Below are 27278 nucleotides of genomic sequence, written 5' to 3'. Positions count from 1 at the left end.
TTCATTTATATGTATTTTATTTATGTACAGTATAATATTAAAGTATACATTATTTACATTCATTCGCTCATAATAACAGACTGCTCTGATGTTTGATTTTTTCTAGTTAATAATTCCTTATGAATCTCAGCAGTGAACCAATCGTGGGAATGGATTCCAATGAGTCGCAGAAGATCTGTTTGCTGGTCAGATGATAGATCATTCTTGTAAATCTTGACAAATGAAAGTAAGCACTCATGCCACTGTTTTGGAAATGTTCTTTCATCCTTTTCAAACCTAAGTAAAACACAGTAATTAACATTAAAGTAAATTAAATCTAAAGAATTGAAACTTAAAGGGTACTTTTGAAATTGTAAGACATTTCATACTGCAAACTTTACAAAAGAGAGAGAGGATGGCTATAAATTAGAGGCGATTAGCGCAGATTTAATTTTACACATGCAGTTTTTCAATTGCCTTATCAGCGATAATTGCTGCGGATATCCACACAGTCTTAAGTTAGTTACCAGGGTAAACACTCAAATCAGCATATCTGCCAACATGGATAGGAAAAAATCCAGTAGACTTTACGAAATACAGTACAGAACCCGTTGTCTGGAAATCAGAAAACCGGAACAAAATTGGATAATTTAAAAAAAAAAAAAAAAAAAATTGTTTTTTCTTTCTTTTTTGAAAGATGTTTACCTTACCATCATTTTGGAAATAATCATTAGTGTATCATAGTCTTCATTGTTTTTTCTTCTTTTTAAGATCATTTCCAAATTTTTTATTTTATTTATTTTTTTTTAGTTGGGTTTAAAAATAAAAAAAAGCGGCTTTTTGTAGCGATTAAAAAAATTGAAAAATCAGTTATCCAGAATAGCGATGGTCCCGATCGTTCCGGATAATCGGTTCCCTACTGTAACATAAATCTCACTATAACTGCTGCATACTATACTAAATATTTTTTCATATAAGGAATTTTTTTATTGGTATCAGAATACATAAACTGTATCACTTTAATAACTATATATAAATAACTATATGGTCTACAATATTTTCGGTTAATGATCGACATTAAATGAACTAGAAATGTTTATTATGTTAACACATTTTTAATAGTAAGAGACAAGTAATTTTTAAAAAAAAGTTAGTTAAAATGTTTTTTTTAATTAATTTAAAAAAGAGCTGAAAATTTTAAAAAAAAATGCTTTTAACTGATTACTAACAATGCTTCATTAAGTAAGTCTAGCTATGCTAGTTTTAATTGATGGAAAAACTTAAAGAAATAAGGAACAGCTTAACCAACTTAATACAAATAATGCTAAAGAATAGCAGAAATATCATCCCTAAATATCCCATAGAATGTGCTTTGAGAGGTCATCGCTTTTTAAAAGACGAAGAATAAGAAATAAAATTCCCTGTTATTTTAGGTGATTTTTAAATTCCCTGTATTTTTCAGGTTTTTCCTATTCTCCTTGTGGAGGGGCAACCCAGGTTTGTATCCACGACTGCTACCGCCTTTGCCGATTTGCATTTTGCTGATAATTCAGAAAATACACACACACAAAAAGATAAATGTGGTTAACAGTAAATGTTAGTGTAGGGCAGTGTTTCCCAAACTTATGACTATTGTGTACCTTTTCAAAATTTTTCGTATTGCTGTGTACCGCTAATAAAAAAAATTGCACAAAAGCTAAAAATCACAACTGGCTGTTGACACTATTAATTATTAACTGTTAACTTTGCAAAAAATAGCCAATAGAAAAATACATAACCGTAAATTTTCACGGCTAGCTTTATTTTTAAATAAGATTGTTTTAAATTTTAATTTGTTGCAAGATATTTCGTATAAGAATGCATACTATCGTTAAACTGTTCCTGTACCCTTGAGGGTACGTGTGCCACACTTTGGGAAACACTGCTCTAGGGTAAAGAGCTATTTTCTTTTGCGCGTTTGTTCATTTAATAATTTCTCACCATGTTTATTTTCAGTTATGAACACATTTATAAATTGAGGTATTTATAACTCAAGGCAACTTTACAGTAGGTAAAATGTTTGAAAACCCACCCATCATCTCACAAAAATAAAAGGTTCTAAAAATTAAATTAGTTTTACATGAAAAACTAGCTAAATATCTTTATATGAATCAATCTTGATCACAAAAACATTTTCACATATGAATACTAGAAAATAATATCTTAATAAAGGGTTAACTTCCCAATGCAATGCATATTTCTTTAATGATTAAATTTGCTTTCTTACTTCATGAAGTACTGGACAACAGCTCCGATTACTTTGAATGGTAAGGCATATTTTTTTTCCACAAGAATTTTCAAAAAGTAACAAGCTGCTCCAGTGTAATCCATCTGCGAAAGAACCAGTATGGCGGCACCAGAATCAAGAATAGGAATGGAGTGCTTTGCTATCACACTTCCAATAATTTTAGCTTCGTACTGAGAACAAGGGATATCTGGATCTTTAAACTAAAAGAAAAAAAAAGGAAAATATCAACATAAATGGAAAAGTAATTTTAAAATATTGCTTAACATCAAATAATGCATAATTTGCGTAGACTTTTAAAAGTATGTATTTAAGCCTGAAATTTTATTAGAAATGCATAAAGTGACAATAAGTTAAATACAATCAAACCTTGTTTCACTATTTCCTTATCTTCATGTTTTAACAGTTTTGTCACAAATACTATTCTTATAAAGTTAGTTTTCAGCAATCACCACAAAAATTTTAATTTGATTTACAACACATTTGAGTTAAATATTTCGTGTGTCATAATACAAAAGCTCATTTAAAAGATCGAAATTTTAAAAACTAGGTAAAAATGGTAAAAAATATACTTACACCACACTTGCTGCATGTGCTTTTCTAAATAATTTCTTAAATTGCTTTTACTTCTGTTTTGTTAACTTCAACATAAACTTGGAAAAATCAAAAACTCAGAATATTGGCAGAAATTTTTAAAAATTAAGGATAGTTTTTTCTCCAATCAATATAAGGACAACTAAGAGTCCTGCTTCTTTGGCTGTATTTTTTATATCTATGCTTTTATAATTGTTAGAATATGATTTTTGCATTTCATCATTCAAATTGTATACTTATTTAACATTAGATGAAAACATAAGAAACAGTAGAACACTGTTTTTCAGAACATAAACAATAAAAGGGACTGTCTAGGTTTTTTTTAGAGGTAACTACTTGGGAAAATTTTGACATAATTTGAGAAAATTAAAAAAAAATCAACACAAAAATATGGTAAAGTAAGAAAATATTTTCAAAAATTGTCACTACAAATAGAAATCATTTACGACTGGTAAATTTCAATATATTTTTCCCCATATATTCAAAAATAATTTTGCTATATTTTGGGCTTAAAATTGTATCCAAAATTTTAAGAGGTGTGTGTGTGGGGTGGGGGGAAGAATGCAGAATTGCTTTTTTAAAAGTAGTTTGTGAAACTACCGTTTCTCCTAAATTTGAATTTTTGAAGGTACAGCTAAACGGTAGTAAAATTGAACCTGGACAGACCCTTGCACTTAAACACACTAAATTCAATATATGTGTCACAATTTTTTATAATTTATAAAATACGGTAAAATTTTATAAATTACAAAATTACCTGCAAATTTAAATACGAATCTTAATAATACAACTTTAGTTTTAATTAAAAATGTTTTAGTTTTTATGCAGCATATACAATTTATTGATGACACTAACTTAAGATTACTTACTTCACATAGAGGTATTATTATTCCTTTGTAGAATGCAGAAGGCTTGAAGAGTGCCTGTATCAGTGCCTAATAAAAGAAATAAAAAATTTAGGCAAGGTATCAACAGTTTGAATCTTAAGTAGTTGCAATGCATTTAGTTTTATAAAGAATCATTCATTATAACCACCAAACAAGAAAAAAATTGAGATAATTTGGCCTGTTCTTATTCAGATTTTTTGTAGTGACAGCAAAAATAAAATTGCAGTAAAAAAGTTTAATGCAGTCTACACTCTTTAGACAGGGTTGGGGTTTCGGACGCCCTAAATTCGCCTAAGACGCCCTATTCATTCTTATTCAACCAACAAAGTATGAAAAAGTCCAAAGCACGAAAAATATATTTGTTTGTGAATGGTGCACCACCCACCCTCTACAGAAAAAAAATCATATTCAGGTGCAAATGTGACGCTTGTGGTCATTTGTGACTCAGGATCAGCTTTCAACATGAATGAAATTAGATATGAATGTTACATCTATGACTTTTTAAGAGATAAGGAAGGAAATTCTAAGAATGGAAGCTCTTGGGGTGATCAGCAGTGAGTCTTCTGCAGTAAAAAAAAAGATGGGAAAAAATGGCAAAAGATGATAAAATAAGATTTTTTACATTATTTAAAAACCAATAAGAAATGGAGAAAATAAGTTTGAAATTTAAAAAAAAAAAAAAAAAAAAAAAAAAAAAAAAAAAAAAGTTTTTCAGGGGTTTATTGCTTCAGAGAATATAGTAATATTGAGAGGAGCATGACATTAATTCATACGAAAGTTCACCGGGACCACGAAACATTATCGCAATAAAGGTAGTTATTGTTGTATGTATTAGTTATCGTAGTAGCAAGAGTTCGCTGTATTTTTAAAATAGAATTTCAAGAACTTCTTAAAGTAACAATGAACAAAAAGCATCCAAATTAAAAGCCATATCATTCTAAGTAATAAAAATACCTACATTTAATAATTTTTAACATACTTAAGGACCATTATTGAGCAATAAAATGAATACATATAAATAGCTTTTCGAAAATGATAGAATTTTTTTAAAATGTATTCTTAATTTTTGTGATCATTATCTGTCTGAACCTTGAATTTATATGTGATAAATATGTTAGAAAATAATTAAGTTTGACACAAACCCTACTTTTTTTATATCACCAATGCTATGAAATATAGAACAATGTGCGATTTTAATACTGTGCCAATACAAATTGCAATGTGTGCTTTCAAATTCAATAAACAAGTATTGCAATTTTTTAATTAGTGCAAATAAAAATCATGATTTGTAATTTATAAATTTACAGATTGCCATGTGCGATTTTCAAGTCATAAGAATAAAAATTGAAAGGAAGCAAAAAGCACAATGTGAGAAGTAAAGTTTGGGTAAATTGAGATGCAAGTTTCGTATAAAGGATCAATATGAATTCTAAAATAAACATAAATCAATCAATATGAATAATAAAATTGAAAAACAATGTAATGAGTAGTAATGTAGGTGAGCAAGAACTAAAACTGAATTCAATGCAAATTGTGTCCATACAAATCGCCTATGTGCAATTTGCTTTAAGCAGATAATAAAAACGAATCTGAACATAATTGTGCATAATCGCGACAAAAATTATAGGTAGAAAATTGATTCACCCAATTAATAAAAGTAAAATAATGAAAAGTTAAGTATTCAAGGTATTAAAATTAACACAGTGCAATAATTAAATTTAAATATTAAACATAACACATATTATCAAACGATTAAGCCTTTCTGTCGTCAGTGGTAATGCCAAAGCCAAAAACTGACTGTGCCCCGAGGCTCCATAATGGATAAAGAAATAAGAAAAAACAATTAGAAAAATTGAAATGTAAATGCAATGAAAAATTAATCACTAACAAACACAATTCAAAAGTACAAAGAGTAAGATTTAATAATGAAACACCCACAAATAAGAAAAATAAATAAAGATAAAGTTACAGTTAGAATAACCAAATCAAAATAAAATATAAATTGTGAAATCATTGAGAAAACGCTCAAAATAAATCAAGTGCTGACCCCTTTTGAAAAATAAAGCAAAAAACAGCAATGAGTAAAAATTCTAAAAAAGTGCAGCCATCTATATGCTTCAGGAACAAAAAATCCTTTTCTATATAGAATCTCAGATGAAGGCAAAATTGAAGGATTGAGGGGGGAATTTTGTACGAATGTTTATGGGGAAAAAAAAGCAGTTAACATTTTTAAAGAAATGTTAAAGCAGTTGATAAAATACGCTGATGGCACATACCAAAAAGCATAAGTTTTCTTGTTGGGAAAGGGGCAGATTTTTGCTTTTGACGTGGCAGTATTTAATCTTAAATTTGCATTCACTATCAGACTGCATCTGCATAAAATTCTAACCATCTAATTCGTGTCACATACGAACGTAATGTCATATTTAAGAACACAGAGGCATGAATTGAGTAAGATATTTTTTGGTCTAATATTATTAATTATGTTACCAATTTTTTGAGCACAATTCATTGGCAATTTCACTAAAGGAATGAAGAAAGTTTACGGCAAACTAAATTAGACAATTTACAAACATGCAATTATAAATAGAAATTAAACAAAACATCAAACATTAAAAAGATTTAGTTACCTTATACAAATGATCATTGAGTTTTTTGTATTCAGAAATATCATCACGCAACCGAGGAAGTAGAAGTTTGTTGTAAAACCTGAAAAGAAAAATAAGATTAAAGCATATATTTTTTTTTCTATGAAAAAAAAATTTATATTCTGATTAATTTTTTTTCTCTCAATTCATTATTATAGCAGTAGGATAATAGAGTGTGTAGCCAAATCTCTCAACAAAATATAAGGACCTTTCAAGCACTCAAAAAATATTTTTAAGCACCATATACATTAACAATATGCAAAATAATACTTTATATGATCATGATAAAATAACTAGTTTCTGAGAAAGAACTCTTTTCTTGATTACACTAGCCACCATAAAAAGATGGAGAGATTTTTTCGTTTCAATTTGAGAGGGTGGAAAATGAAGCCGGAAATTGAGAATATCTTGTAAAATACAGCAGAGTTGCACAGGAGAGTGTAATCATCTCTTCGAATGCAGCTCGGTAGACGCACATGCGGACTCTTAAGTATTTCATCAAACACGTAAAATGATCGGCGCTTTCATACGATATGGGCCGACGGTAGGCTGAAATAGACTGTGGTTGAATGAATTGTAAAAACGTTCATTAGAACAATGCAACGCTTTTGCATAACACGTGGGGAAAATCGACACAGTAAAGAAAAAAAAATCTCATTTTCGAAAAGGGAAAATTAAGCACTTTTTAAAAACACACAATTAAAAAAACCACCTTTAAGGGCTTTTAAAAAATGAAAATAAGCACCTTTAAGAACTTTTTAAAAACGTTAAGCACCATGGATAAGAACAGTTGATATTTTCAAAATGTGCAGGGAAATTTTTTTCTATATACATACTATATTGATCACTGGTCTAGTGGTTACTGTATTGGACTACGGGGCCAATGGTTGTGGGTTCGAATCCCACTGTAGGCATGGATGAAACTTTCTCTCTCTGTGAGTTCTAGGTCCTCTCTTCTGTGTGATTGTGCGAATGTAACCTGCCCTATAAACGGGTTTGTGGTTGTATGATGTGTGCGATGCTACTCCACCACCGTGGTTTAGCCACAGGTGGGTAAGGATAAGAGAATAGCAATTCTGGCATTTTTGAGGCCAATGGGATACAGACTTATGTTGCCCGCCATTTAATACATATATATTTATTGTAAAACAATTCTATAAAACACATGCATGTTTAACAGTTTTTATAATTTTAAATTTTTTAATCAGTAAAGTTCAAAACTAATTTCAAAGAAAAATAAGAGCAATTTAAGTTAAATATTATATAAGATATGGAACAAATGGTAAATTGATGAAGAAAAAAAAAAATAGCGCAAGTAATGTCTGGCAATTACCAGGAAAACTCTCTGTGAAGTTTAAAAAGTCTGTTCACTTTGCAAAGTAACTGGGATAGGGATCATTACCTAAAACCAACAGCTTGCAAATATTGCAATGGGTTTGCAAACGTTTTCTTTTTATAAAATAATATTTTTTACTATATTATTATGAGACACATAACTTAAATAATGAGGATTTTTACCTACGGAATGCTTGTTATTTTGGCAACATCCAGTAACTAAAAAGTTTACTCCAATTCAATTGATAATGAAACAATTAAAAAACTTCTTATAATTAATTCACAAAACATAGAAATTGTCGAATATTCGAGGGACCTCTTCTAAATCAATTTTATGAGTATATAAAATTAAACTCTGAGTAAAACTATTCAAAGCAATTAGTGACTAATATAAAGGCAAATAAAACCCTCACTTGAGTTTTACTTTTCTATTATAAATAACAATGGAATATCATGGAAAAAGAAACATTGACAATTTTTTTGCATAACAGAGGGGTCTTTGCAAGATGCTTAACTATATCACTTGACTATTACAGTGAAATTTTTCAACAAAATATAAGCACCTTTTAAGCACTCAAATATTTTTAAGCACCTAAAAAAATATCACAATTAGGATATGCTAACAAAAACAAAATTTTCTTCCCTGTAAGTTTTTCATAAATATATTAACCAAATTAAAATTAATTTCTAAAGACTTTATATGATCATGGTAAAATAACTAGTTTCTAAAGAAATCTTTTTTGATTATATTAGCCACCATAAAAAAAATGGACACACTTTTAAATACATTCAATATTGAGTGTCTCATTCTATTTCTTAAATTAATAATTAGATTATTTATTCATGTAAAAAAATTTAATTCAAATTTATAATTACTAAAACTATTATTTAAAATGTTATTGAATATATGTTTTAAATTTGAACAAAAGTTATTTATAAAAGTATGTTCAATATACATTAACAAGATTAATATTATTGATCATACTCAATTATAATTCACCAATGAAATTAACAAGAAAAATAAATTATCTTTTGCTATTAGGAGAAAAAATTGGCCTTATGTGGTTCCCCATTAGTCCCCGTGATCAGCAAAAATTCAAAAGACTTTTCTGATCAATTTCAGGACAGAAAATGAAGCTTGAGATTGTCTTGCAAAATGCAGCAGAGTTGCACATTAGGTGCAAGAACTCTCCCCATTGAATCCAGCTCAGTAAACGCACATGCTGCCCAGGAAGTAGTTCATCAAACATGAAAAATGATTAGTCTTCCTATCAGTAATTGGATTGAATTGAATTAAATGCAGGGTTTAATGACACAAGGTACAAAAATGAATCAATAATTGGGTAACACAAGTTGCAATAATGATACAACATGTGTCAAAAGGGGATATCTGGATATCAAATAATCTGGGTTTAACTTTTCAATTGAGTTTTTTTTACAACTCTACAAAAATTGCATTTTTTGCATTGTTATTTAAATTAAACTTTTATACAAATGATTAAAAGTTTTTCTCAATAATTTCATTTTCTTAGAAAGGGGAACATTTAAAAAAATTTTTTTATTAGATTTGCAATTTTCAGTTTTGAATTACTTCAAAAAATTAGTAGCATTTAATTTTAAAAAATATATTAGGTTGATAAATCCTTGAGACGATGACTGATAAAAATGACTATAGTTGCTACCAAAATATTTAAGTACAAATTGAAGCTTTCATTTTTTTTTTCAATCAATGCAAATTTTAAAAAAATGTAAGGTATATAAAGACTACTGCTAATGGATAGCTCCCAGCAAGTTTAACACACCATCCTACCATAACCAAGCTGTATTTCCAATAGCCAATGGTTTGACATTCCAACCTAAATTAGAAAACTCTGAGCTGAAAACATTGCATCAATCAGCAGGTGTAACAGGACAATATTCAAAAAAGTCAGTGGTTATTTCAAACCTTAAGAAAAAGGTCATTCTCAGCAAAATCGTGAAAAATCTACATATTACGAGAAAATTGTATTTTATTTTGAGAAAATCATAAATACTAGCTGCTTCTTCAGAATAAACAGTCCATTTTAACAGTACAGTATAACCATGATCATTTATTGCGAATAGACACAAAAGGACGACAAATGCAAGTTAACATAAAATATCAAACAATGACTTGAAAAGTAATAAAGTAAATTCCAAAATAATTACCCTTCAAAAGGAAAAAAAGATATAGACATATATTTATTAAAAATATTTGGAAATTTTGCTTTGAACAGTCTCCTTAGTTCTACAGCCAAACAATAAAATTTCAACAATTGTAACAGGTTTCTGATTCTTTTTATGTAAGTTTACATGAATACAGAAAATTCTTTATTTGTTCAAAGCTTTGAGACATGGGGATATGCTAGTTTCAAAAGCGATCTAAGCAGGTATTTTTAACATAATAAAATAACATTTGCATGAGGATTGTTAAAACAAGAGGATATGTATGATAAAACAAAAGACTTGGATATGATAGATCAAGGATTAACTTTTTTTTAAAAACGTTTAATTAGTCGTTCAAGCGACCCAAATTTCTCCTAAAATAACCCCTGAAAAAAAGAACTAACCTTTGAGCCATTTTTGCAGACAAATTTGAAGAAAATATCCTTGTTAATTCCATCATAGCTGCAGCAGTCCACTTATCTGGCTCCGTGAGATTAAGAAGCTGCTCCCAGTTTGCAAACTGCGGTAGGGCTTTGATTGGCTTTGGCAAAGGCCCAGCACGATATAACGATAGTAACTTAGCACAATCTCTGAACACAGTTATCATTTCTGGATTTGCTTCTCTAAACAAATTTGATGAATCTAAAACATGGCAATAACATGAATTTTAATTAACACTTCAACACAACACCTTAATAAACACTTCAACACTTGCATTGTTATAAACTAAAACGTAAAGGCAGTAATATAAAATTATGCAAAAAAAAATTTCTTCTCTCATTTCAATGCTAAATTAATTCTCCTGAAATGTCTTTAAAGCATCTTTGCTCTTCACTTCATACCTACAATTATTGGAGAAATAAAAGAAAGGAAATTTTACTAGCGAGATTTTTTGGGCTACGAGTGAAATTTCGCTTCATCGTGCATAATCATGTAAGTCAAAAAGAGAAATTCAAAATTGGAAATAATATAAGCACTTTCATTTAGCAAAGTAAAAAATAAAATATGTTTATAAATCTGAATGTGAAGAAGATTTTTTGAACCATTATTTATAATTACTTAAATTATAAATACTCAACATACTGCAGCACTGGCAATAGCACAATCTGTTGAGAAACTCTCTAATGTTCTTTTCTTTTTAATCTATCCTTATTTATTGGTCAGTTACAAAAAGTTTTTTAAGTCCAGTTTATATGTTTAAGATAAGGATTCATATCATAAAAAACAATAAGGATTCAGTTCATTTTGATTAAAACATTTTATCTTGAAAACACTAAAATTAAATAATGCTTTAATACAGTAATAATTTATACACAATGATTACAGAAAATTGTATTTTTAAAATAAACTAAAAAATTCAGAAAAGCACTTCATTCCCACTTACAAGCATAATATAATATTTAACACTGTTTTTCTTTCTCTTTTCCCTTCATAAAAAAAAAAACTATTTTCCACTACTTTTACTTTATCCATAACTAAAAATATTATTACGCCATTTCACTACTAAAGAATCAATCATTATCTAATGACCTTCCTTTATATTTGCAAAGGAAGAAAAAAAAAAAAAAAAAAGCTCCTCTGAAATATTTTGAGGGCAGAATCTTTCAATTTTTTTTTTCGACTCAGGTTTTGAGACCCCACAAGTTGAATACTCAACTCCGTTTCACTTCAAAATATTCCTTTCTTCTTCAAAACAACTTGGACCCTATACTTGACGCAACTGCCTTAAAAAAAAAAAGAGGGGGAACCAGTCATCGAGAATATGATTTCATAGGGCCCCCCTAGCAGAATTTTTTTTTAGCTTTCTTCTAAAATGAAATTGTCAACGGAAATGTGTCGATAATGTCATTTTGGTTCAACACGCAAAGAAAAAAAAAACTTTTGGTATGTAAGCAATTCCATTTTGGCATATACTATGTCAACAAACATGTCTGACAGAGCATGTAAAAGAAGTGAGATTTTTAGAACTCTGGTATAAAATATAAGCATATTAAAATAAATATAGTAAAGAATTTGAGTTGCCTGGGAAAATGGTGCTCATTTCAGTTTGTTTCTCAGTCAGTTTCTCTTTCATTATGTCAGCAAGTGCAGCTCTTTTAGATGGATCATGTGGCATGAACATTTCAAGTGCTTTCTCATCTTCCTGACTGATTTCCTATTAATCATTACATAATAAGTTATCTCGACAAAAAATAGATTTATCAAAAAAAAAAAAAACATGAATCAAGTTAAATACTTATATCAAAATAGAAAAAATGCAATATTTCCCAGTTATGATTGACATTAAAGATACTAGAAATGTTATGTTCTATGTACTAGTACGATACTAGAAATGTTATGTTGGTAAAATCAAATTTCCGAGTAAACTCGGGTATGTATATATTGCAAATATTTATTATCAGGGGTCTGTCTAGGTTTTTTTGAGAGGTACCTATTTTGAGAAAATTTAGACATTTGTAAAAATTAAATAAAAAAATCAACACAAAAACATGAATTTGTTTCTTACGGGATACAAAAATAAAACTAAGAATGTCAGAATTGCTTTTTTAAAAGTAGTTTGCGAAGCCCCCGTTTTTCCTAAAGTTGAATTTGCGAAGGTACAGCTAAACAGTGGTAAATTTGGCCTGGGTAGACTCCTGAGTATCCCAAGTTAACTCGAGCATAGCAGAATTCATCAATATGTTTTGTTTTATCATGTTTTTATTAGGCCGGAAGCAAAACAAAAAATAATAATAATTTTCTGTGATTGGAGGTTTGCCAACATTTGTTTGGGAGTTGTGCTATTTTTGGGATTGCAGAAAGTTTTGTACAATTGTATAAACGATGGTTGATGGATTTACATAAAAAAAGAGTAAAATAATAGCGTTGGCGAGTGAAAGTACTGCAGATGATTTTTCAGATTATTAGGACATATAAAAAGAATAATATTTAACTTTTTTCATATGCCCAAGATAATTTAGGATAGTAAACTGACGACAAATTATAAAATGTTTATGCTTAAAAAAATTTTTAAATTTCAACTTAAAACCTGTGTACAATATTTTATTTCCTTGTATTTATTAATAAAATTTTAAAAAATGCTGATTTTTTTGCATTTAAAAAAAAAAATGGTAAGGGAAGCAGTTAATTTTCAGAATCTTGTAAATAGACTAGCTGAACTCGAAAACAAAATGTTAAGCACACAAAAATTTCAGAAATTTGATAGCAGAAAGTATCCTACAATTTTTTCAACTTCTTTAAATCCGTCAGCACTCGAACTAACTGCAAAACCATTTTTCTGTGTCTCTTCTAATGAATCACAGCCGCTGAGCAATGCAGATATTGCAGCAGATGAATGTGGCCTAAATATAAAAATATTAACATTTTGGTAAATTAGAAATATAAAGTGCACTTTACTTTTACACATTTAATTTCAAGGAAAAAATGAGTAAAAATTAGAACAAGATATTTTATATGAAGCAAATTTTAAACTTTTTATAGCATATAAACTGATTACAACTTTAATTGAAATTTGAAGAATAGTTATAAAATGTTCTTATACAAGGTTTATAATTCTAGTTCTTTCACATTACCCTCATTATTTGTAGGTTTGCACCTGCCACCTCAAAACCAGGGTGTATAAAAATCATGATTTTTTTTAAAAAATCAAAAAAATCGGATTTTTTTGATTTTAATCGGATTTTTTTGATTTTAATCATGATTTTTTTTATAATTTCAATTCTATGGAATATAATCAATTTTGTGTACCATAGATTTAAAGTTGTATTGTATTACTATTGTTACTTATGGTATACATTGGAAATAAACATTACTAACCATTATCAAAAAAATATTTCTTAATAATTTAAAAGCAAAAGGTGAAATAAGAAATAAACAATAACAAATTGATTTCAAACTACAAATCAAGAAAGAAATTGTTTATCAAACAATATGTGATAATTATTAATTCTACATCTACTATATCAAATTATTTAAACAATCATTTAATTAGTTTTATTTAAAGATTTAAACATAAGGACTAATTTGGCTGCCTTTTCTACACCCAATTGATTCCGTAGTTTAGTATGTACAAGTCCAAAAGTGGAAAACATCCTCTCTATCCCTGCAGTTGTTCCTTTTGCAGTACATAACAACTGTATTGCATCAAACTCTTTTTGACCTACACAGTTCTTTAGAAGCGCAATTGATTTCCACCATTCCAAGATGTTTAAAGATTCTAGAGATTCTTTATCAAACAAAGTTCCATTAAACGGAGGAGAGCGTACAATGAATTTTAGCAAAATACTTAATAAGGAGGTTTCTCCATACTTTTCTTTAACAAAGTTTACAGCTTGATCTTTTTCATTTAGTGTTAAACATTGTACTTCAGAATTAGGATCCAAGAGGTAAGCTAGGAAATGAGCTGGTGTTAACGCTTGTTCATACCGTTTAGTAAAAAATTTTTTGCAGCAATTATTATTAGAATCTTTCAGAGTTTCCTTTAAATTTTTCCAGATGTTGACAACATTTGATAAACTACAATTATCTTTTTGCATTTTATCTAATGCTACAGAAATGGGTTTTAACATTAAAAGCATATCTTCTGCATTTCTTTTAATTGCCATATTCATGACTTTTGATTAAAATCAGTGATTTTTTTAAAAAAATCATTTGATTTAAATCATGATTTTAATCAATGATTATAATCATTTGATTAAAATCATTTACACCCTGCTCAAAACAAGATTAATATTAGACTAAGTAACATGGCACTAATTAATCAGAAGCTGGGTGGGTTTCTAAGTGCTACTGAGGATCAAACAAAGCTTAGCGCCTTAACCACTGCGCTATCACAGTCGAACCTCGTTAAGGTGAACTAATTTTTGATTTCCCCTTGAACTTCATACGGACATAATATTTGGAGTACCTACAACGAAAACACACTTAACGTCCATCTTTTAAGAGACGAAAATAAGAAACAATATTCCCTGCATTTTCCCAGTTTGTAAGGAAAAACTCAAAATCCCCAGCATTTTCCCTTTTATTTAATGAAATTTTTAAATTCTCTGTATTTTCAAGGTTTTTATGCAGAGTGGCAACACTGAGCAGCCAATTTTAAATGTCTGCTTAACTTTCAGAAAAAATTGCCTTATATCAGCATCATTTTTTAAAAAAAAAACATCTCTTAATGGTAATTTTGGTTTAAGCTCTTGGTAGAAATTTTATATATATAATACACACAGTAAATCCACAAACATTTTTTAAAATTATTTTTCAGTTTGAAGTGAAAAGGTTTGTAAAATTAACTCTGAAAGTTAATTATAGTTTGTCTATATTAAGAACTCCTCCAGACATTCGTCTGGAACTATGGAAAAGAGGTATGACTAAATTTCAAGAAGGGGTGCAGGGTCCTTGTTTTGTAGTGGTTTCGGCTCAGGTCGGAGAAAGGGAACCTCTTTCTTCAGTCTATTGTGTTAGTCCCCAGAGTGAAGCTACTCTCCCTTAAAACGTGCCGTTCTTATTTCCATAGCGCCAGGCGGCCTCAGACTTTGTGGTGGGAGGAGTTCTTAGCTTAGACAAACTACAATCACTATGGAATGACCCTTAAGTATAAGGTTTGACTAAAGATTATTATCAATCTTAAAAGCAGCATGGAAATTTCTTTTTTCATAGAAATAAGATATATTTCAGACTAAAGTAAATAAGTAAGAAAAAGTTTTTCTATAACTTACAGGCTTAAACCTACTTCTTCCTCTAAATCTTCTTGTTGTTTTCTAGCTTGTTCCAAAATCTTATGGGTTAGCTTACTATCAACAAACTAAATGAAAAGTAAAAAAAGGAAACAATTAGGTTATCCTAAAAATGAACAAAATGCTTTTGAGAAAACTATCTTATCTGGGTGGAATGATAGCAGGCTTGGCAAGTTTTTTTTGGCAGTTTACAATCAAAACCTCTGTTTTACTGATTTTAACAGTCAAAACCTCTTCACAACAGACTTTTTGACTATGGTCAAATTTCCAAAATTTTGGTGAATGGATTAATTATTAGCTATTATAAGCATGAAGCATGTATTTATATAATTAAATATAATCATATTAATACATTATGTAAACCATGTGGCAGAATCTTTTTGGGTATCCTGCTTCCCTAGCACTAATATTTTGCTTTATGATACTTTTAATTATAACAATTACTAATTTAGAGTAACAGAAACAATTTGTTTACAAAAGAAAGTAAAAAATGAAAATGTATAAAAAATTTTTAATTGTAAAAGTAATATTTTTTAAATTCTAATATTATACAGGCGATATTCTTGAATTTTATAGGAGGAAAAATGCACTGATAATTTCTTCATTTGAATTTTGTAAATCATTACACAAATTAAAATTGGTACTAGACGATAATAAATTAAAATTTGTAGATAAATTAAAAATCATAAAATCTGTGCAGAAACTCTGAAAATAAATACCGACAACGAAATCATGTGAATAAGATTCTTTAAAAAAGAGATATTCAATTAGGTGTATTAAAAACATGGTGTTATTAAAAGAAAGAAAGAACATCATTTCTAAAGAAAACTATCTTTTAAACTTTTATGGTTTCTGAATTTTTTATTTCATATTTATTTGAAATTCTAGCTGAAGCCAGTCATAACAGATTTTTTCAAAAAAAAATAAATCTGAAATGAGAATAGAAACATCACGCATATTCCTTTCCTCTCTGATGCGAAAAAAAAAAAAATCTTTAAAAAAAAAACATTATTCGAAAAATTTTGTAGAAAAGAAAAGCAAAAATTTCCCCTTCTCAGATGAAAATTCTTTCTGCAAAAATTCTGTAATGTTCTGCAACAATGTCGCTATGTGATCGCAATTCTGCCACAGGGTATACATTATATAATTAATAAGCATGTATATATGTATAACTTATAAATTACTATACACATAAAATCACATGTGATCAATCAATTATGTTATACATTACTCTATACATTAACAACACATAAAATAATTTTCAAAGACATTACATAATCATGATAAAATAACCAGTTTCTGTCAAAGAACTCTTTTTTTTTATTTTCATTACTCAATACATTAACAACACATAAAATAATTTTCAAAGACATTACATGATCATGATAAAATAATCAGTTTCTGTCAAAGAACTCTTTTCTAGATTATATTATCTATTATAAAAAGATGAAGAGGTTTTTAGGTTCAATATTAGGCGGTCGAAAACGATGCCTGAAATTCAGAATATCTTGCAAAAAGCAGCAGAGTTGCACAGGAGAGTGCAAGAATCTCACCAAATCCAGCTCAGTAGACGCACATGTGTACTCCCAAGTATTTCATCAAACATGTAAAATGATTGGCGCTTTCATACACTACAGACCGAAGGGAGGCTGAAATAGATTATGATTGAATGAATTGTGAAAACGCTCCCTGTGGCAGAATTTTCTTGGGATTTCTGCGACAAACCTCTCTAGCACTAATATCTTTCTGCAAGATGCTTTTAATAATAACAAGTATGCATGTTACTAATTGAATTTGAAGTAACAGAAACGTTGCATTCACAATGAAAAAAAAAATTGAATAAAATAAAAATCGTATTTAATTTTTAAATGAATATGTAATGTTTTTTTTATATATATATTATTCTAATACAATGGCGAGATTCTCCCATTTTGTACGACGAAAACACACTAATTATTTCCTTTTTCGTAAAACATCATCTCATCAAAAAAAAATTAAAAATCTTGTAATCCGTAGCAGTGACTGCTGAAAACAAGATCGACGGCGAAATCACGCTGATCAGACTCTTCAAAGGGGGGGGGGGTGTTACTAAATGCTTGTTTCGTTTCGAGATTCGGATGTTGTAATAAATAATATCGTATTTAAAATATAGGATTTTAAAGACTGTGTGAAATACATTACCCCCCCCCAAAAAAAAAGAAAAACGATAGAATCATTGTTTTAAATATTCATAAGCACGATTCGAGTTCCCCATATTGTCAGAAATATATCGGGATACTTAAAACTCACGGGAAAATCAATATCAATAAACTGCCGAAAATACAATCTTAACACTACATGGATTTGTGGTAGTATCGGCATAAAGTGAGAGCGCCAAAAAGAGATTATTTAATAGCGCAATTTAAATTTTACGTGTAGAAATAATATTGACTAAAAAATAACAGGAATTTTAAAAATCCTATGGAATTCAGTAGCATAGCACATGTAATAAAAAGCCGAAAAACGGTGAAATCGTCACAGTAAAAGTAAATAATTGATTTCAGTTTCGAGTATAATTAAATTGTATAAAAAACATCGGGATTTGTTTCGCTTAAAAACATGAACATAGAGCGTGGATTAACAAGAATATTGGCGCAAAATAAGGTATCAAAAGAATGATTTCTGGAGGGAAAAAAATTGTTAAACATTTCTGCAGAAAAGAAATTTCTTTCTTTATTATTCAACATTTTTCATTCTTAAATTAGAATAGAAAAATCAGGAACATTTCTTTCCTCTCTGATGTGCTAAAAAAGCATCTTTTAATTATAATTTTCGAGAAAAAAAAATTTCTGCAGAAAAGAAAACCAAAATTCCTTACTTCCTAACAGAAAATTCTTTCTGCAAGAACTCAGCAACATTCTGCGACAATGTCGCTGTGTCGACGCGATTCTGCAACGGGGAAAACGCTAAATAGAACAATGTGAAAAGTGCGCTTTTGCATAATATGTTGGGAAAATCGGCATGGTAAAGAAAAAAATCTCTAACTTAATTAAACTCTTGAATTGATTGATTGAAAAAATTATTAACTCATTTAAACAAACATGTATGTGTTTTCTGCAAATTATAATTAGTTTTTATCAAGGAATATATTATAGACATGATTTATTAGAAGTTGTAGTTGTTGTAGTTAATTTACGTCGCACTAGAGCTGTACGATGAGCTATTGGCGACGGTCTGGGAAGCACCCCTGAGGATGATCCGAAGACATGCCATCACAATTTTGATCCTCTGCAGAGGGAATGGCACCCCCGCTTCGGTAGCCCGACCACCTGCACGCGAAGTCGAGCACTTTATGGTAGAACAGTTTAACGAGGACCAATACAGCACACCCTCGGTTCCTACGCAGACTGATCCAAGTGGTTACCCACCCGCACACTGACCATAGCCAGTGATGCCTGACTTCGGTGATCTGATGGGAACCGTGTCTTAACAATCAGTCCACTGCGGGACTGATTTATTAGAAACATTCATGCTCATTCATTAGAAATACTCATGTAGGATTGCAGAAAATTCTCAGAGTTTAATATTTCTTCACAACAAAGCTTTCTTTAAATCAAAACTTCCCAAAAATTTTAATGTATTAAATTAAATTTAAGATCCCTCTCATAAATGCGAAGAATTTGAACTAATAAATACACAAATTGCCATATGTTTTTTAAACAAGGAAAATTTTTGAATACATAAAAATAATGTAAACATATACAGGGGTCTGTTTAGAAGAAATTTGGGTCCGTTAACGGACCTTTCACAAAATGTCTTTTCATAAAAACGGACCCTTCACAAAATATTTTAACTTAAAAACGGACCCTTCACAAAATGATTTTTCTTTTAATCGGACCCTTCACAAATTTGTTTATCTTCATTATTATTTTGTTAATCGAATAAACCCTTTCCAGGGCAGAAAACAAGAAATATGGATGTAAACGAATTAAGTTTTGTCTTCGGCAGATGATTCTTCCATTATTCGTCCGAAATTAATATTCTGCGTTCAGCAGTATAGGCTAAATACCAAATATTTGTATGTTGCATCTCTAATTTAGAAGCAGCAATTGTTGTTTATTTTTTAAAATTTAATTTTATTAATTATAATTTTACAGTGTTGAGCATAATCTTGTATGTCTTTGCAATTTAAAAACTCCTTGAAAAAGTTTTTTTTTGCAATAACAGACCCTATTTGCACAAATTCATAAAAGCGGACCCTGGTTGAAAGAATGTGAGTAATTTTTTCACAATTTCACGAAAAACGGACCTTTCACAAAATGTCTGGACAGACCCCTGATATAGAGTCCTCCCTCGGAATAAAAAAGCACGGTTACTCGTAGGAAAGGGCACTTTGAGTTTTGATAGGGCACTAACTTATCACTGTTAAAATTTATCAAAATATGTTATATTATATAATAACTGAATTCGATTTTCAATTTTTAAACAACCCTTTTATAATATTTTACGTGTATATTTCATAAAGTAATTCTCACTCATTATCAAAATTATAAAAAAAATTTGAAGCTTTTGAAAAATAATTAAGGGCAAAAAATTTTCTTAAAAAAGGGGAAAAGTAAACTAAACAAAAAGGGATTAACCAATAAACAACTTCAAAGGTTTTTTTTTTTTTTTTTTTTTACATTTTAAACTGAAAATTAGGAGAAAATAAACATTTTTAAATAAAAAAGTATTTTCTTAAACAAATTAAATGGTAAAACTTAAAATCACTAGAAAATTCATTAATATATCCCCCTCGCAAAAAGACATGATTATTTTCGAGTCCGAAGAATTTTATCTATCTATATAATTAGACAACATAAGAAAAAATGTACTAAAATGAAGGAATGAAATTAAAAATTAAAGCTAAATAATTATCAATAACAAATTAAATCAGAAATGGATTTCTCATTGACACAAGTGGTTAAGAAAGCAATCTATTCTTGCAAAAATAAATGAAAAGGCAATCTTTCTAAGGGATGACAGGTTACTTTTTACAATAAGGGCGCATTAATAGGGATTAAAGTGCATGCGGGGCAGCCTGACCTTTTAAAAATGCTTAGGGAGAATACTGCATATACAAATATAATGTGAAGTATTAATACTATAAAATAATTAATTAAAAATTTCAATCTTATAATAAAATAAATTTTTTAAAATAATAAATTTTAAAAACAATTATCTAAATTTAACTATTATTAGAATTATATATTAACAAATGAATAAAAAAAGCATGATAAATTATTATAGATATAAATAATGACAATTCATTAGTACATAACTTTTAGTATTCTTTAATATTATATAGCCAGGGGTCTGGCTAGACATTTTGTAAAAGGTCTGTTTTTGTAAAATTGTGAAAAAACTACACATAATTTGTGAATATAAAATAAGTGTTAAGTCACATTCTTTCAACCAGGGTCCCGCTTTTGTGCAAATAGGGTCCTGTTATTGAAAAAAACCTTTTCAAGAAGTCTGTAAATTGTAAATAGATACAAGATTCTGCTCAACAATTGCTACTACAAAATTAGAAATGTAACATACAAATATTTGGTATTTAGCCTATACTGCTCAACACAGAACTATTCATTTCGGACGAATAATGGAAACAAAATCACTCACATTTCCAATAATTTCAATTGACAAATTTTAAATAACACAAATTAGTTATGTATCACTGTTAATGTTTTACACATTAAATAAACTTAAACAATTCTTAAATTTATAATATTTTATGTAAAAAATTATTCATCCGAAACGAATATTCTGTGTTGAGCAGTATAGGCTAAATACCAAATATTAGCATGTTGCATCTCTAATTTAGTAGCAGTAATTATTGAGCATAATCTTGTATCCATTTACAATTTAAAAACTTATTGAAAAGGTTTTTTGCAATAACAGGGTCCCATTTGCACAAATTCACAAAAGCAGGACCCTAGTTGAAAGAATGTGATTTAACGCTTATTTTATATTCACAAATTATAAGTAGTTTTTTCACAAAAACAGGATTTCACAAAATGTATGGACAGACCCACGAGAAAGATTGGTCCACTGTACCACGTAAGTGGGGCATAGATGACAGTTTCGTAACTGCTCACAATAAAATTTTTTCAAAAACAATGATGCATTGCATTTATTGCACATTAGGCACGATAAGGAAGATTTAAAAAATGTTTGATTATTTTTCAAGCATAGCGTATTGTTAATTTTGCTAAAAAAAAATTTAATGCAAAAGTGGACCATTGTGCCCTATCCCCCCCAACAAGCAGTAGCAAAAACAAGAAAATTTTTGCAATGCACTTAACTAAATCTATTTCATTTCACAAGCAAACCTGACTGAAATTTTTTTTTTTTATCTAAACACAGAGCAAACAAGTTTTTAAACCAAGAATGTCACTTGAATCTTTTATGTTAATTTAATATTTTTAATTGTAAAAGAATAAATTAAAAAAAATTTTTTTTTTCAATTTCTAAAAATTATATTATATTTATTTATAAGAAATATGCCAAACAATGAGAGTGGAGATAGCTATCAGGTATATTATTTTTGGATAAAATTGATATCTTTGAGAAGTGTGCGGAATACACCAAATTTTAGGGGTAGTTACAGGGGTCTGTCTAGGTTTTTCTGAGAGGTACCTATTTTGTGAAAATTTAGACATAATTTGTAAAAATTAAAAAACCAACAAAAAAATATGGATTTATCATTTCTGTCGGGATACAAAAATAAAATTTTAAGAAAATGTATTTTATGAAACTACTGTTTTTCCTACAGTTGAATTTGTGAAGGTACCGTAAACAGTAGTAAATTTGGCCAGGACAGATCCCTGAGTTACCGGGTATTAAATTGGTGGCGTGTCACTCCTTCATACACCAAAGCGATGAACAAAACAATTAGATATCAATTTTTGAAAAATATACTCATACTTTGTTGCCTCTATTTTACATTTTCCCATGGAAAGCGCAAAACGTCAGATGGAAAACGTAAAATCGGGATTGCAAAGAATATAAATTTTAAAATTAATATTATAGATAATCAGAAAATGTTTTTTTTTCTTCAAAAAAGTAGATGCGAGAAACTTTTAATTTTTTGGTACTACACAGAATTTGATTTATTCTTTAACAATAACAATCGTATATATCATTATAGTTTTGTTATTTTTGTCCTTGTACCCCCAGAATTCTGGAAGAGATTGATTCTTGGACAAGAAAAACTCAACCATCTTAGCTAGAAACAATTGTTAACTAATGCAAAATCTATATACATATTAAATAAGATAGTTAAATTAATAATCACCAAATTAATAATCATTCAACTTTATTGTCATATGACATAATACATCTATACAATGAATGTTTAACAAAATCAAAAACTTATAGATCCACTAATTCATATCCATTGTTAAGTTTTTGGCTTTAACGCAACTTTTAACCCCGTCAAGAGGAATCCGCCGTGCCCACGCATCGTATAACAGGGATGAGTCCTCTCGGGCATGACCTGAAACTTCCGTAACCAAGTATCAGAAATGTTTAGCAGAATTATATCACCTCTTGCTTTAAGTTTCACATAACAGTCTACCAAAGGCTCTTGGTACATAGAAAATATCGCAAATGGTCGTGAATCTGATAAAAAGTCTAGCAAGGACAGCACATTAGCTGGGTGGTTTTTCACTGCAACTAAGAGTCCATCCATATTTTTTTGTCTTAAGATTGCTTTCGCATCATCGATGTGTTTCTTCTTCTTTTGCGCCTTCTCTGTGACCTGAGACACACCGAGCGAACCGTTATCCGAATAGTCCACAATCATGTCTTCCACGTCGTCTTCTAAGAGCGATATTGCAGATTTTAGATCAATGTTGAAATGTATTGCTTGAAGTTGTTCTTCAGTAATGCTCAAAGCTTGCACAACTTGAGGGTTTGGCTGAATAGAAAAAGGTTTCATGTGCAGTTGGACAGCAAAACCCTCAACACCCAGTTTATCGATAACAGCAGTGACTAACAAATCCATCACATTCTCAATCACCATATATTTACCACCAGACATAACATTACAAAAAGTTATCATCTGCGAGAGGGAATCCATTCTCAAGTTACTTATTTTCAAAGGAGCTTGGGTGTTATACATGTCAGCAAGCAAGCGAACATTTGGCTTCAATACTTTGATATATTTCAAGTATTTCTTTTCCTTCTTCTTCAGATATTTCTCTTTCGCAAAAACAGTCTTCTCGTGAAACGAAGTACTGTTTTCGACAATTTTTTGCACGACTTCTTGTCCAGACATGCCAGAAGCCTTGAAGGTCTCAATATCGTCCGTCGTCAATTTCTGATTATTGCCGTTGTCAAACAAAGATCGATTGTCCTTCGTTTCTTCGGGTGAAATAACATCTATGCGGACGGATTTTAAGGCTTCCGAATTCGAAACTTTTATCAAATCACCGTTCTGTTTAATTTCAAAGAAAGAACCGAAAGGATGACCGATAGCGGCACATAAGTTAATTTTTCGTTTCATTAAAAACTGTGGCTTTTTTTTATCTAAATGCACCAATCGCAAAATACAGTCAGTTTTAAGAATGACAAAATCCCCTTTCTTAATTAACTCACTCTCGCTACTAATAGAAGTCATTTTTAGATTATTTACAAATTAACCATACCAGGCACAGAGATCAACTAAACCACGTGTGGTGGCAATAATGGCCGATTTACTTACCTCCTCGTCTTCATCTCGGCGAATTCGTTGTTTTATTCTGGTAGATGGCTTGGCATAACGCGATCCGATTATTTGCTGGTCTAGAGCTTCTTGGCGACTCGCTTTTTCAATTTTTTTTTTAATTTTACCCATTTTTAATTAAATTTTAATTCAAAATTAAATTACATAAACATTAGATAGGAAGTTACGGACACGGTTACGTTGGTGTTGATGTGATTGAAATACGAAGTCACGAATACAGTTACAACATATTTCAAAATCTGTTAAAGATAGGTTGATTGAATGTAAAAAATCAGGCTTCCTAAGACCGGAAAAAATCAGGAGAACTTCCGGTGTGAGGTGATGTGTGAGCAAGTTAAATACGAAGTTTTTTGATGTGATTCATGTTTAATTTTGAGCGTAATTTTACTATTCATAAGAGTTCCCCGCAATTTATAAATTCTAACTGATTGTGAGTCTAAAATAAATTTAAGAAAATTAATATCCCAACATAAATAAATTGTAAGGTTTGCCGCGTTTTGAGTATTTTCCCTAATTTGGCTATTTTTGTGTAAAATATCACTGTCAGTCATTTTTTGGGCCACATCTTGCAGGTTACAGAGCATAGCAAGCTTGCGGAGTCTTCCATGTTCTTAGATTTCAATAAATGTGTTGTTATTAAAAGACCATTGATGAGGCTATTTTATTTTCTGCACAAAACTTTAACATTTGTCTTAAAATTAATATGACAAAAATATACTAGAACTGATTTATGATTGATTTACAATTTATGAACAAATTACAGAGAAATAATTATGGGGAGGAGCAAAAAGACGTAACAAAAAGCTTTGCCAAGAAAACCAATCCGCACGCTCAAAATCTCTCTTTACAAACTGTAGGTGCAATGGTAGGTTACATGCGGCCGGTTCCATCTCTTGACCCTCATCTTTACCTCTCCTGCTCTTTTCAGTTGTAATGGAATAAAATTCGATATTTTCCCCTTTCATAATATTTATATACACTGGTTATCATAAATTAAGGAAAATTCACAAAAATCGCGATAACTCAAGAAATTACACATGGAATTTTATGAAACTTACCCACAATATACAACACATAGTAAGGTATTAAACAACATAAAAAGAAATTATCAGACATTAATAGTAGTATAGAAATTAGCACATGTATAAAATAAACAAATTGGAAGTATCGGTTTGCAATAGAAAAAGTACCTTTAATCAGTGGCGTAGCTAGGTAACCAAGGGCCCTGGGGCAAATTAAAAATTGGGGCCCCACTTCTATGTAAACTGATTAGGTTTTATCAAATAAAAATATGAAATATACAAATACTTTAAAAATGCTAAGCTACTTAAGCTCTTTTTTGTGCACTTCAGGGCAGGTAATAAAAATATTAAACAGTAACAACATAAATTACAATTAATACTTGGTGTAGGTTTGGCTAATAAAGTGAAATAGAGAAGATTCAAGGGTTTATTATATAAAGGTCGGGCCTACCAACTGACTAAATAACAATTATATTTACAATTTTTTCCTAGCTTTAGTTTTCGTAAAAGTATCAATGACTTCGTTTAAATCCAGGCTTGATGCGGTTTTGTTTTCAATTGCTAGTAGCGATAAACGTCGGAGTCGAGTTTGGCCCATATTATTTCTTAAATAATTCTTTATTATTTTTAATTTGCTAAATGACCTTTCAGCTGCTGCAGAAGTGACAGGAATTGTAAAGAATAATAACATTGCTGTAAATACTTCCGTTAGGTCGCATTCTAGCACTCCATATTTGCTCATTATTTCCTTACATAATTGGTGAACAGTCCATACTTGAGTTAGTTGAGGTAAATTGAAGTGAAAAACTAGGGCCTATTATATCTGAATATTTTCTTTGGAATTCGTCACACTTTTGTAATAAAGTTCATCAACATGTAATAAAAATGTTGGTGTTAGAAAGTCGAATATATGACAGACTGCACTCATACCAATAAAACGTGTATCTAATTCAGATATTACTGTGCCTAGTACATTATTGAAAATCTCAATTTTAAATATTTTTTCTCGGTTTGGAAAACGGTGATCAGCAGCTGATTCATCAAAATGTTTTTTTAACTTTTCTTTGCCATTTTTCTTGAAAATGGGTATCAATACCATATTTTCTTGCAGTTTCACTGGCTTTGCACTTGAATAATTCGAAATCATTTCGATAAATTTGCAACTTTGCTTTGGTCTCTGCTAAAACTTTACTCGCCTCGCCCAAATTGATGTCGCATTTTTGTAAAGTTTTGGATGCATAATTGATGTCGTTCAATACACTGTGCATGAATTCGCAAAGCAACACAAATTCGAAATTTAGCATTTTTGTTTTAGTACTCTCTGCTTCACTACGCTCATCTTTATTAGGACACTTTAAAACTATTTCTGATAATGCTTTGATAATATCAAAATAACGAATTTTTATTGCAGATATCGTATTGACTCTACTGGACCATCTAGTCGGATTTAGTTTTTTTAGAGTGGTGTCCGATTCGCTAATGAATTTTTACAGTAGATCCCAACGTTTGATGCTATTTCCGAAAAAGTTATACAAATCTTGCAAAGTTGCGAAAAAAATCTGTATTTCCACACAACTGCTAACGGCATCATTTATCACCAAATTTAAATTATGAGTGGCACAATGTACGTACTCTGCGTTAGGCTGAATACCCTTAATATGTTTTTGTACACCATTATACACACCACTCTTCACGCTGGCTCCATCATAGCCTTGCCCCACACATTTTTTTCAATCAATATTTTTGTCGATAAATAATGTTGTCACTTGGTTGACCAAATCTACTGCGCCATGTTTGATGGCTGCATAAAAGCCTAGAAACACTTCTTTTACTTCTATATCAATTGGCTGTCCATTTTCCGATCTGGTTA

At 29.8% G+C, this 27278-nt stretch overlaps 2 protein-coding genes across 2 annotated transcripts; both read right to left on the bottom strand.

The window, feature by feature from the left end:
* Positions 1 to 24594, bottom strand: bys (Bystin). Its single transcript, XM_043048507.3, has 9 exons — positions 24366 to 24594; positions 15623 to 15708; positions 13132 to 13252; positions 11934 to 12066; positions 10316 to 10553; positions 6375 to 6453; positions 3727 to 3792; positions 2246 to 2466; positions 1 to 276 (listed from the first exon to the last, which is right to left on the bottom strand). Exons 1-9 carry the CDS (start codon positions 24495 to 24497, stop codon positions 60 to 62), a joined length of 1293 nt encoding a protein of 430 aa, XP_042904441.2. The 5' UTR covers positions 24498 to 24594; the 3' UTR covers positions 1 to 59.
* Trmt6 (tRNA methyltransferase 6 non-catalytic subunit) lies at positions 22960 to 24359 on the bottom strand. Its single transcript, XM_016069724.3, has one exon. It carries the CDS (start codon positions 24279 to 24281, stop codon positions 23061 to 23063), a length of 1221 nt encoding a protein of 406 aa, XP_015925210.3. The 5' UTR covers positions 24282 to 24359; the 3' UTR covers positions 22960 to 23060.
* Positions 24595 to 27278: the final 2684 nt, after the last annotated feature.

Source organism: Parasteatoda tepidariorum, chromosome 8 (genome assembly GCF_982258835.1).
Source record: "Parasteatoda tepidariorum strain Cologne lab strain chromosome 8, Ptep-v5.0, whole genome shotgun sequence".
NCBI classification, from domain to species: Eukaryota; Metazoa; Arthropoda; class Arachnida; order Araneae; family Theridiidae; genus Parasteatoda; species Parasteatoda tepidariorum.
Note: the sequence above shows the minus strand (reverse complement) of the source record. Positions and strands in the feature narration are given on the sequence as shown.

Excerpts from the sequence above, each read along its gene's own strand:
- Trmt6 (XM_016069724.3), bottom strand. The coding sequence starts at position 24,281 with ATGACTTCTATTAGTAGCGAGAGTGAGTTAATTAAGAAAGGGGATTTT.
- bys (XM_043048507.3), bottom strand. The coding sequence starts at position 24,497 with ATGGGTAAAATTAAAAAAAAAATTGAAAAAGCGAGTCGCCAAGAAGCT. Across the intron at positions 3,793-6,374 it reads TCAATGATCATTTGTATAAG|GCACTGATACAGGCACTCTT; the intron begins GTAACTAAATCT and ends TTCTTTTATTAG. Across the intron at positions 2,467-3,726 it reads TAATAATACCTCTATGTGAA|TTTAAAGATCCAGATATCCC; the intron begins GTAAGTAATCTT and ends TTTTTCTTTTAG.